Here is a 13592-nt window from a genome sequence, read left to right as displayed (position 1 = left end):
AGGGCAAGATGGAGTGCAGTGGAGATGGCGTCATCCGTTGAGCGGTTATGGCGGTATGCAAATTGCATTGGGTCCAGTGAGGGGGGCAGCAGGGTCTTGATGTGTCTCATGACGAGCCGTTCGAAGCACTTCATGATGGTGGGTGTAAGTGCGATAGGGCGGTAGTCATTGAGACAGGACACAGAAGACTTCTTGGGCACGGGGACGATGGTGGTGGCCTTGAAGCACGTGGGGACAACGGCACTGCTCAGAGAGATGTTGAAGATGTCGGTGAGAACATTTGCCAGCTGATCAGCACATTCTCTGAGCACTCTGCCTGGGATGTTGTCTGGTCCAGCAGCTTTACGTGGATTGACTCTGCGTAGAGTTTTCCTCACCTCAGCTGTAGTGAGACACAGGACCTGGTCGTTCGGAGGAGGGGTGGTCTTCCTCGCCGCCACGTCGTTCTGCCTGTCGAACCGAGCATAGAAGTTGTTAAGCACATCTGGGAGGGAGCCGTCACTGTCACAGGCAGGTGGTGTCGTCCTGTAGTTAGCGATGGCTTGTAAGCCCTGCCACATGCGTCGTGTGTCGCCGCTGTCCTTAAAGTGGTTGTGGATTCTCTGGGCGTGTGCGCGCTTCGCCTCTCTGATGGCCCGAGAAAGTTCAGCCCTCGCTCTTCTAAGCGCCACCTCTTTGAAGGCAGAGTCTCGGGTCCTTAGAAGTGCACGCACTTCCGCAGTAATCCACGGTTTCTGGTTGGGTCGTGAGATGATGATCTTGGAGACAGTGACGTCATCGGTGCACTTGTTGATATAGCTGGACACTGATGATGTGTACTCCTCCAAGTCAGTGAAGTCGCCGTAAGTTGCAGCCTCTCTAAACATGTTCCAGTCAGTGCTCTCAAAACAGTCCTGAAGAGCAGAGATGGCCTGCATATAACAAAACCAAATCGAACTGACCAAATTGAACCAGAAGCTCATCAGCAATGTCAACAACATAAAGAAAAGACGGCTTTAGCGCTGCCGGTGCACACGTGCACGCTCATGACTGTGTGCGTGTGTGCACTGGCAGCACTAGAGGCGAGAAGGTCTGTGCTGCACTGAGATAAACTTGCTACCAGCATGTGGTCGGTGGTGCCGACTGATACAGTGTTGACCATCCGGCACAAAGATACAAACAGAGTGAGAATGAGAGAAAGGAAAGAAAGAGAGCACAAAAACAAAAACAAAACAGAACTTGAATGAAAACTGATTGAATCACATGTCCATTAATTGGCATTAAGTCCTTCCACCCTACGTTAACATGTGGGTATATTGATCTTGATGCTGCTATCAGGTTCCCAGCAAAGAGCAGTAAATGGCAGGCAGACAGGGCGTGGAGGCGAGCTGTCAGATCCTCAGAGTGCAGCGTTATAAACTGATATGTATAAGTCTAAATCATTCATGCTGATTATTATCTTGTCATTAAAATTATTATTTTTTTTTTTTCTAAACTGAATTTGTGGAAACTGCTCTGACACGATGGGCATGTGTGTGATTTTTGCACGTTTATAAAAGTTCATGAATATACTTAATTACATGTACTGAAGTACTCCACTAAAAGTCAGTGGGAAATACTGTAGTTTTAACAGCCGTGCATTCATTTGCTGCATGGTCAGGATGTACTTGAGAGATTAAAATTTTACATAAAAAGGACCAGAGCTGTAGGAAAGCCCTCAAAGTTTACTTAGTTTTCTTTAGTAGTCATGGACACAAATCTCTATGGGGTTGCATCAGGAAGGGCATCTAGCATAAAAAAAACCAAATCAAACATGCAGCGCTCCCACTGTGGCCGCCCCTTGTGATTAAGGGAGCAGCTCGAGCTTTTTTTTTTTTTTTTTTTTTAATTAACTGGAGAATAAATCAAAGTAAACCAGTCTTGGGACTACCAAAGCATGCTGCACACAACTGGCCAGAATAAGCATGCAATACTTGGCCGAAGAGAAGGGAAAAAGATCATTGAAACAAGCACAATATTTTAATAGCACAAATATGAGTAATTAAACTTCTGCTATATGAGAGGGTGCCTAGGTTGGTCACACACAGGTGAGCAAATTCATAATGAAAAAAAGTACGGCAGCACTGAACTGCAGGCTTCCTTTAGACACAGCCGCCGATAACATACAATAAGCCTATTTATGCACAGCAGACTAGAACACATCCAAATATGCACAATATTTTACCAGACCCAAAAGTCCAATTTGGGCAACAAAAAAGTCAAATGCCCTTTTTGCAGCTTAATGATAATGTTAAACTGCTCGGCAGCACCTCGCCTTAAGCCAAAGCATTATCTTCATCTGCAGGCACGGTTGTAACACCCCAAATGTCACTTTGCACTCAGACGTTTAGGCGATAAATTTCCAACATGTCCAACATGTTCAAAATGTGTGTAAGGACATTCATCAGTGGCAGTATGTGAGTCTCTTTGGTTTGTGGTAGAGTGTAACCATGTTTCGAGGAACTATCACTCAGACGATAGTGGGACAACTGCAAAAGTTTTCAGCCTCTGTGAACAGCTGCATTGAGCTTCTTAAAGCTGCTGCGTTTTTTATAAGCTGGTTATCAAAAACTTTAAAAGAAAATAATCTTACTGTGCTATTATGATAACTGACCTGATAGCTTACTTAGAAAAACGTGCGATGTCTAGCTACTGGTGACTATGCTATGCAATGTTATTTTGCAATGATGCTTGCCATTTATTTTTAAGGCAAATTAAAGGCAATTTTATTACTGAAAGTGTTTTAACACGTTTATTTAGTCATCTATGTATTTCTTTTCCATTTGGCAGAGGTTGCTGTGATATTTAATGTGCCTTTTGCAACAAGGATAGCACCCTCTCTTTCTGCAGCCATGAAATTTATAAATACAAGATAATATATACACATATATGTATTATAAAGTCTGTGCTTATAATTACACAACCAGTGTCTAGTTAGACCTAGTGTACTCTGCCTTGTTGCAGACCAGAAGTAAGTTGCTGCATAGTTACCCCAAAGATTTTGCTCAAACATGTCTCAGATTCCTATAAATGAGTATCTGAATCCAAAGGGTTTGGAATATTTTTCAGTATTTTACAAAAAAAAACAAAAAATGAAAGAAATGGCCCCCCCAAAAAATTAAACAGAAAATTTGTAATGTAGCACGTTGTTTCATTTCCTGTTCATCTCCATAAACCCTCTGTTTACATCCCGTCACCTATTAGCTGTGGCTGAATCAGTCTTAGTTAGCTCTGCTGCCCAAACAGTAATTCTTTTTAACTCTTAGTGAACATATTGAAGCTAAAAAAATCTCCCTACGTGCCTCCAACTGCAAAAATCTACACAGAAGAGAGACGGTGACTCAGATGAAATGGAGTACGAGCACAGAAATGTCAGATTCTTTAAAAGCACTCTGTGAGCACACCTGCTAGTGCTAATGCTAGCCACCACCTGGAGATGGTGAGCGTGAGGTATCTGAGTGTCACGCTTGTGTTTTTCTTTATAAGGCATAAGTGCAGACATGACTAATGTAGTTAATGCACAGGTGTCCCATAACCAGTTATGCTTTCATCTGTGTTATTGTGCGCTGTTGCCAATTTTGCTATCATTTGTTGTAAATCTCCACCAACACAACTGTGTGCAGTAGAGCACAGGGGTGTGTTTTAGTGGTAATTTCATTTAGGTGACTACTGTATCGTGCAATTGTCTGTTGCTGGTTGCTTTAAAGCTTTATTTGCTGCTGGCATATCGTGTTATGGCTGACAATGATATTGTGAGATTGAAGGAGCTGCTGGTGAGGAAAATTAGGGGCCAGTTTTGGCTAAACTATGTTTTAAGCAGCCGCTGTAAATATCAGAGTGGCAGCACACTTTGAGAAAAGGCACAAAGAAGGCAGGTGGCAGACTGAATAGAAAGAAGAACTTCACGATGCACTGTGATAGGCAAGGCCTATCATATCTTTCACTGGGGCCAGGTTCTGACAAGTTGCACTAGATTTATCCAAATGTTGTACACCCTGTCCTCTGTGACTCTGCAGAGCTGGTCGAGACATTCAGGGCTCAGTCAGGCTAGAGTAAAGACACTCAGCCTAAAACAGAAGTCTCCCTAACACCATTCAGAGCCTCAGATATGGAATAAGAACACTTAGGGCTCATTGAAAGTCGCCAAAGTGTGGAGCATGTAGCGATATAAGTTGTAGCTGGAGGTGTGTGAATCACCCAAGCATACCTATAAGTTGTTATTTTCCAATTGCGACCCTAGCCTTAACCAACACACAAATGCAGTCTCGTGTAGTGGATGTTACTTATAGTGGGACTTTCCTCTTAAGTAGGTATGCCCTGCAGAGGGGGTTACTTGTAGTGGTCATGTCTTGAAGGCATTCCCGCAGAACACACCAATCAAACCAAGTCCTTCTGCAGTCACTGATTACTGATTGGCAGCTTTTTCTTGCTTGGGACCATATCTTTGAGTCTGTCCACTCCATCCAGCTGATTGGTTTATCTTGAATTGCGACATGAAACCGCAGTTTTTTTTAGTTTAAACAAAGCAATCAGTCCAACGAGGGCTGCAGGAGGGCAAGCAATTAGCCATTCGGAATCATAGAGGGGGCTATTGTGTAGCTGCTGTGGTTAAATCCACGTAGATATATCGACCTTTAGTGATGGGAGAGGAAAGTCAAGTTAGGTACACCTGTTCAGCGGCTTTTTAAGGCAGATATCTAATCACAATGACAACAATTCAGTGCATTCGGGCATGTAGACATGAGCAAGATGAAGTTCAAAATGAGCATCAGAATGGGGAAGAAAGGCTTTTATTTTAGTCATTTTCACCATGCCATGGTTGTTGATGTCCGACAGGCTGGTATGAGTATTTCAGAAATCGTTCATGCACTGGGACTTTTTTCCTCATAACCATTTGTAGGGTTTACAGAGAATGGGCTGAAAAAGATAAAATATCCAGTGAGCGGCAGTTCTCTGAATGAATACGCTCAAATCAAACCTCAGATCTTCTCAAACTGGTTTTTTGAACATGGCAATGAGTTCGCTGCACTCAAACAGCTTCCGTGGTCACTAGGTCTCAATTCAAGAGAGGACCTTTGGGATACAGGAACTGTGTGATGCAGTTATGTCAATATGGACCAATCCTGTTCTATCATTTTGTTCAATCTATAAACATAACAAATAATCAATCAGTCATATATTTGATTCGCCATTAAATCTTCAGTGTATTGTTTTATTTTGTCTGAGCAACCCCCCAGCATGCAGCCAAAATATTAAATCTTCTCACTTGATGGGCTTTTAACCAGTAACTCGTTTTTATTTTTGCTTTCAAAAATAACTCCAATAAATCTTCAAATATCTAAATAATTATTATTATTGGATTAATGGAATTTTTGCAAGTCTGTATCTCTGATTAACCATCTGTAACGACAGTATGTGGGCGTGGGCGCGCTGCTCATGTGTTCCCTATTAAAACTGCTTTGAATAAGCCCGAGGATAAGAAAACAATGCCAGTGTCCACCACCGCCTCTCATCATCACCACGTACTGTAACACATCAAAAGCAGCGGCACGGAGGATAATGAGGAGGATAAGGACTATAAACAGCATCTGTCTGCTCATATTTAAATTTACCAATTCTCGTCCTTTCCCTCTATCATTTCATCCATCTCAAGTAGTTTGACACTAAATATACACACAAAATCGCCTGAACATCAATCTCAATTGTCAAGCCATCCTTCATTCCTTTTCTCTCTAAAAAACCCTCCTCCGCTCTGAAAGCCGCCCACTCTCCTTGTCTATCTGCGCTCTTCCATTTGAAACTTCCAACTCCTCCAGTGCACTCACCCTCTAGCTTTCTTTCACTCCCCTGGGCGAGAAGAACATCTTGACCAAACCTGGGCCAAATATATTAGAGTGTGATTTTATTAAACATTTGAAGAGCTTGAATCTTCTTATTTATCTTCAGAGGGACCTGAACATTTGGAACAGAGACGCACATCTGTGAGCTGCTTTAAAAGTCAACCAATTCGGAGCATGTTTTTTTTTTAAGTATGTTTATTGAGATTTTTTGATATAAGGAAAAAAAGGGACACAAAAAAAGGGACACAAAAAAAAAACAACAGACAACACAACAGCAAGGGCTAAAAAACACAAATAAGACAAAAGATTACACTGCAAAGACAAAAATACTACTTCAACACTGGCAATAAACAGAAATAAAACGCTAAGGTGGTAGGCTAAGTTATTGGTGATCGATCAAACAGGACTTTGTTTTAATACATGGTCTAAAAATGGCTGCCCCACATCAAAGAAATTACTAAGTTTGTCCGCTAATGTGTACCTAGTTCTCTCCATACGCTTTACTAGTCCCTAAGGACCCCAAAGCGCTTTACACATCCAGTCATCCACCCATTCACACACTGGTGGCAAGCTACATTGTAGCCACAGCCACCCTGGGGCGGACGGACAGAGGCGAGGCTGCCGGACACTGGCGCCACCTCTGACCACCACTAGTAGGCAAACAGGTGAAGTGTCTTGCACAAGGACACAACGACCAAGGCTGTCTAAGCCGGGGCTCGAACCGGCAACCTTCCGATTACAAGGCGAACTCCCAACTCTTGAGCCACGATCGCCTGATTTTGAATTGAGGTACAATATCCGACTTCCAGAGAGTCAAGATAATTTTCTCAGCAATTACCATTCTGAACAAAACTGTAGTTTGTGCAGCAGACCTGAGGTGTAAAAGGGAAGAGGAAGATCCAAACAATGCAATTATTGGGTCTGGCTCTAATGTTCAATTATATATATCAGAAAAACATTTAAAAATGTCCAACCAATAGTTATGCAATTTGGGACAAGTCCAAAATAAATGAGTGAGAGAGCATTCTCCAAGTTTACAACGATCACATATCGGACTAATAGAAGGAAAAATCCTGTGCAGTTTAGTTTTTGTATAATGAAGTCTGTGAAGCACTTTGAATTGAATTAACTGATGCCTTGCATTTATAGAGCAAGAATGGATCCTACACAGACTCCTCTCCCACACCTCATCTCCTATTTGCAAACCAAGCTCCTCCTCCCATGCCATCTTCAAAAAGTCAGATTTAAAATTGAAATACTCGGAAAAAGCTTTCACAAAACCAACAACCAATTTTTTAGAATCCGGGGAACTCAGAAGGAGTGTAAAAATTGACCCCTCTTCCGGAAGAGATAGAAAATTAAGAATACTCTGACGAACAGTTTCTTATCTGTAAATAATGAAAAAAATGTGATGCAGGGAGAGAGAACTTGTTTTGCAACTGAGTAAATGATGCAAACTGCCTGTCAATATATATAAGTCTTTGAGAGTAATAATACCTTTCTGTGTCCAGACCTCAAAAGAGGGATCTAAACATGAGGGTGGAAATGCATGATTACAATATACAGTATTGGAGTGTGGATCGAAGTGTCTGGTAGAGCACAACCTTTTTTGATCTGACTAAAGATTTTAACGCAGTTCAAAACTGTAAAATTATTGACCTTGGTTCGCGGATTAGAGGACGAAAAAAGAAGAGCAGGGAGGGAACTATTCTCAACCCCACCACTCTCTATGACCACCCAAGGTGGGTATCGGCAGACATGACCTTTTTGTACCCTTCCTGCCAGTAAGCAAGAGTTCTAGCATTTGCAGCCCAATAATAAAACTGAAACAATGGCAGAGCAAATCCACCCTTAAGTTTAGACTTACATAGATGAACTTTTGATATCCTGTGAGTTTTAAAGCCCCAAGCAAATGGTAATACTACTGAGTCGATCACTTTAAAAAAAATTGCTTATTCAAAAAAATAGGTAAGTTTAAAAATAAATATAAAAATTTAGGAAGGGAAACCATTTTAATTACATTAATGCGACCTACCATGGAAATAGGGAGAGCCCTCCATTTCTCAATGTCCTTTTTCAATTTTTCAACTTGTTCAAGATAATTCAACTTGAAGATCAATTTAGGATCCTTAGGCAAAATAACACCTAAGTATTTCAATCTGTCTGTAATTTTAAAAGGCAAAATTTAAATAAAAAAAAAATCAACATCCAAGTTTGCAGTTAAAGCCACAAACTCACTCTTCTGCCAATTAATTGTATAACCTGAGATTTCCCCAAACGACCTCACCACATCTAAAAGTACAGGAACAGATCGCTCAGGATTTGACAAGAACAAAACAACATCATCCGCATATAAAGAAATGTAGTGCTTGATATTCCCCAATCGGACAGGGTCAATAGAGGGCTCATTCCTAATGGCTACTGCAAGAGGTTCAATAGAAATAGTGAAAAGCAAAGGGTTCAAAGGGCAGCCTTGTCATGTCCCGCGGTGTAAAAAAAAAAGGCGCTGATCTATCTTGGTTAGTAAGAATGGAAGAAGAAGGATGCCTATATATCATATGATATAAACTGTTCGCCTAAACCAAACTTCTCCAGTACCCAAAGCATATAGGCCCACTCGACCTGGTCAAACGCCTTTTCAGCATCTAAGCTCAGTACTGCGATCGTGGAAGCTCCCCAGTGCCTATGATACATAATATTCATCAATCTTCGAACATTAAAGAAGGAAAACCTCTGGGGGACAAACCCAGTTTGATCCAGATGGATAATTGACCCAACATGTCCATTTAATCTGTTTGCCAAAATTTTAGTGAAAATTTTCATATCCAAATTCAACAAAGCAATAGGTCAATAACAAAGAAATATTAGCTTCATATAGCGTACGGGGCAATGCTTGAGCGGAGCATGTTTTTTTGTTGTTTTTTCCTTATTTACTTGTGCGACTTCGGACTGTCTTGGCCTTTCTCTCTCTTTCACCCACTACCTCGCTTGTCAGAGAAAATAAAATCTCGACCGAGACCAACTGAGCATGCCACATTACATTCAACTTAGTTCCCTTGTCTCTCCCCATGTAAGACAAACTCAAAAATAATTTGCACACACTTTACATTTTTTGTCTCTGAGAATAAACTGCGCATGAAGAGGAAGGGGGCGCAGAGGGAGGCAATCTTGTTACCAGCCGGCATAGCCCTGGGAAGATTTCTATCAGACACACGTATAGAGAGAGGCATCCATTTAGAAAATGGCTTTTCTAGGCATGCTGGGCCATTTAGCACACCCTGTGACGACTCCTGTTTGGGGCAATGATAAATGTTCTTTCGCACCCGGCCTGTGCACACAGTCAGGCCACCGCATACACATGCACGCACAGCCATATGGGCACCCCACGCAAACCATCGCCAGGCAGACGCAGCGTTTTCAGAAGAGAGTGGCTTCACTGGGTTTGGTCCACAGAATAAACTCGAGTCACCGCCAGTGAAAATTAGTTTAAATCCACAGAACTTAAATCCTACTGAGCATTTAACGTCATGTCAACACCACTTTGCAGCTTTAGGAATCATTAAGTTCAGGTTCATTCAGCTAAGATAAGAGATAAGATAAGATAGAACTTTATTAATCCCTCGGGTGGGTTCCTCTGGGAAATTCGATTATACATGCAGCTATACATGCTGAATGAGTTTTATAATGAGTAGTAATATGACAGCCTTTTTTGGCCATTTCCAACATTTAGTGAAGAAAAGAATGGAGTAATTTAACAATAATCAGAAATCCAAAACAAAACATAAAAAATTGTAACATAAGCCAACAAATCTAAGGGGGATATTGCATCAGGAACATTGTGTTGCAGGTCATTATTGACGGAAGTGATCGGGTCGTGACAGCCGTCCAAACTGCTAGTTAAACCCGAGCCATGGGATAAAACAAATTGTCCGTTTTACAGCCTTCCTCCTGACAGAGACATTACCCATGAAGTAACAAACGTGTTTGTGTGATTTATGGCAGCAGCATTTCTTTTCAATGACAGCAAACATGTGAATGTGAAGAAAAGTGACTTATTGCTACAGCTGAACTGCACTAAATGTGAATGTTTTCTGTCTTTACACTACAAGAAAGTGGGGAAATGTGGAGGGTTTTTATTGGTTACTTTTCAGTGGATTTACAGACCCGGCCAACTTGAGATCAAAATTGGCAGCAAATTATCACCAAAATGCACAAGCTGAGTTGTTTTTTGTTTTTTTTAAAAAGAGGGTAGTACTTTAGTAGTTTATTAACCTTTTAGATCAGTTAAAGGGTGATCGGCAACTTTATACGTTGAGAAAACTCTTCAAACTCTTTAGCTGAAAAAGCCTTTCTCCACCCAGTTTATCCCCATCTACACCACATTTAAATCAATAATGTTTTAAAAATGACAATATTCTTGAGATAGAATACATTTTTCAGATACTTTGACTTTCAAACAATGAGTCGCCTTATTTTTAAAGTCTACTGCCTGTGTAGATATCCACACTACCCAGTGGGAGCAACAAAAAAGCAAAAGGCAAATATTTTAGCAGGTAAACATTCTCTCTGTGTTTTGTTTACACTGGATGAGTGCTAAAAATCAACCTGTCTCTATCATGCTGTCTGAGTGCACGCCTGATATCCACTAATGGTCATTACCCTTTACAGCAGCGCGATTTCTGTCAGCTTACTTCCTCCTCTCTGGGATCCATCAGTGTCGCCACTATACTAACAGCTGTCATGGAGCCTGAGATCTCTCAGCTCAGCTCCAACCACAAGTAAAATACTCATCATCCAGGTTTTTATGTGATTTATAGACACAGAAATATGATTCATATGTAATTTTGCTGATAGTTCACTATGCTAAATACTGATAAGAATATAACCAGACAGGTATAATTATGTTTAAGTTAACCAATATAATAATGTGAAAATACAGCAACCATTCTAAGGGCAGGCCTAACTGAAAGCCTGTGTAGAAACGGCCTTAAGAAATATGAGGGTGTGTGTGTGTGAGGAATGACGTGCCACAGCGGACGCTCTGATCTCTGAATGTCTGACTTTAAAAATGTATGATTTCATAAAATTTACCAGATGAATAAAGGGGAAGACATTGGGATGATTTCGAGGCAGTCAGGACTGGGCGAGCCCCCTCACCCACATCGGCTTCATCTGAACTCTGCGTTACGTACTGGGTAAGACTCATAGGATCAGAGGCTAGGACCTTTTTAACAGAGAGCTGAACCAGACTTCCTATAAAGGGATCGTGGGCCCTGCAGATCAACATTGCTATCGCACTAACCACTGTTGCTGCTGGAATTAAAGCCACAGGCTCCGTACTGGCTGGATGAATCATTTTCATCTACACAGCAATAATGAAGCATTTATTTCAGGGTGAATGACAAACTCTGGAAACGTGGCCAACACGCGCACGCAGCACAAATATGATGAAACTGTGTCAGTCACACTATGCTAAACCATCTGCCTATCACAGGACAGACACGTGGTGCAAAAAACCAGAAGGAAACACTTAAATAGACACTTAAATATCCAACACCATAATCATGCCTAATGTGTGTCTCGATTTTTTAAATGCTTATTTCAAATTAAATGAGCAATCAATCTAGAGGTTACTAGAAGTTAAGGGGGATCCGGCCAAAGGAAAATTCTTGACAGCAAAAGATGATTTGGAAAAAAGGCAGTCATCTCCACTCGTGAAGTTATGTCACACTAATATAGAAGATCACTGCTTCTATATTATCTCACTTCATCACTCAAGTCAACACAGTACCTTAAAGATATCCACACCCTCACGCTGGACCTTGAAGAGGAGTGCAATCATACTGATTAATAATGCAGGAAAATGCGGGGCGTCACTTGCAGGCGTGACGTCAACTTACCGATCTCATCTGCTGAGCTCCGGTGACGTGCTGCAGAACCTTTTCCAGCTCCTTCTCAATGCGTCCAGCCCAGTGAATCATTCTGCAAAAGTAAAGTTAAGACATTTTCAACATTATCATTTCAACATCATCACGAAAACTTTCATTTCTCTACCACTGCGTATAAGTGAGTGCATTTGCAAGACGGCGGCAGTGTGTGGCTCTCTTTCTGCTGGAAAACTGCCACACTCTGCCCCTTTTGGGATGCCTGTCTGGAAGTATCACTATCCTATCTCCAGTTAATGTCTGGGTTGGTCATCAGCATCTTCTCTCCCCATCACATCTTGCATGTATGTGTTCCGTCCAGGACCGGCAGCGTACGTGCCTGTCTACGCTCGGCTGGGATCAGCGGTTCTACAATAAAACTGCTCAGGTCTGACAGAAGTGCAGCCTAAGCAGGAGCTGATCTCCGTTAGACGGAGCCAAGTTTGGAATTAAGAGATCAAACGACTGGAGCTCATCACTGTATATCTCTCAGCAAGCAACAAATGACTTAATGGATGAAGATTTTTACCAGATCACTTTAGAGAAGCAGCAGGGGCCAACCTGCCAACCAAGATTCATGCTGAACAACTCATGTGAAAAGCCAAGAAGAAATTTTCACAGAAAAAAAGGAGAACAAAAAAAAACCTATTATGAAAGCTCATCTTTCAGCAATCAGATGAATAAATTATGTCATGTGTTTGCTAGCCAACCGCTGATTCCATGCCAACCTTTTTCCTTTCAGCAGCCTGCAGATAGCTAATCACTAGCATCAACAACACAGCCGTTTGTCTTTTAATATGATGACGGAGACAAATGTCATCTTTAAATGTCAGATTTGCTCTGAAGACAAGAGGGGAGACAGATTTATTAAATTGCACAAATCTGCCAAGTAGTGACAGCGCCCGCCATAATCACCAAGCCAGAGCGGGTTTCATCAAGCGAGTAACAGCAGAGCAAACACGCCAGCGAGTGAGCAAGTTCCCTGTGTTTATAGGGACCGTGATTAAAGGAGAGCAAGAGGGCCTCTAAAAGGAGCAGAGAAGGGGGGGAAGCTGTGACTATAAAAAGGTCATTCAATATGAAATGAAAACAAGTTTACAGTGAGAACAGAGCTGAGCAGGACACAGTGATACTAACAGTGAGGGACAATACCTCTGTCCCCGAGCCAGGCAGACTTCTTACGCAACCTCTTTAGTCTGGATACTACACACAACATGATAGATAGATAGATAGATAGATAGATAGATAGATAGATAGATAGATAGATAGATAGATAGATAGATAGATAGATAGATAGATAGATAGATAGATAGATAGATAGATAGATAGATAGATAGATAGATAGATAGATAGATAGATAGATAGATAGGTCTTATATTACAGTTTGGCAGTAACTTAATATTTTCATTTACCTTTTCATTGTGTAATCTCTAACATTATTGTGTCTCATATTGTGATAAAAGTATCTATAGGTCATTTATACACACGTGCACTGATGCACAAAGGCCTGGTTTCAGTCTAAGTTGAATACATTTAGCACTTAATATAACATCTGTGTCATATTTATATTCTGTGTGTGAACAGACTACACGACTTGCATCGCACCAGGTCAAATAAAGCTGGAATAACAATGTTTTAAAGCACAAAGCAAGAAGTTGGAGACTGCGTGGCAAAAAATATCTTGCAGTATGAAGTATGTTCATTCAATAGCAGCTGCAGAGATAGCAGGACGCTGTTGTTTGGTAAATTATATGCATTACTGTGGCCTAATGCTCAGTGAGTGCTCGGAGACCTTCTGCATTATGAAAGC

At 41.3% G+C, this 13592-nt stretch overlaps 1 protein-coding gene across 3 annotated transcripts in view; it reads right to left on the bottom strand.

The window, feature by feature from the left end:
• The window catches only part of cacna2d2a (calcium channel, voltage-dependent, alpha 2/delta subunit 2a), a 178124-nt gene that overhangs the window by 161717 nt on the left and 2815 nt on the right, over positions 1–13592 (bottom strand). For all 3 annotated transcript variants that reach the window (XM_085457021.1, XM_085457022.1, XM_085457023.1), the window contains exon 2: positions 11759–11840. In XM_085457021.1, coding sequence (XP_085313147.1) covers positions 11759–11840 — 82 coding nt within the window. The remainder of the gene's footprint in view (positions 1–11758; positions 11841–13592) is intronic.

Source organism: Copadichromis virginalis, linkage group LG5 (genome assembly GCF_057382275.1).
Source record: "Copadichromis virginalis isolate Kocher_CV1m ecotype Utaka linkage group LG5, C_Virginalis_male_GT1.1, whole genome shotgun sequence".
Classification (NCBI taxonomy): Eukaryota; Metazoa; Chordata; class Actinopteri; order Cichliformes; family Cichlidae; genus Copadichromis; species Copadichromis virginalis.
The sequence above is the reverse complement of the archived record's forward strand: the minus strand, read 5'-3'. Positions and strand labels throughout refer to the sequence as shown.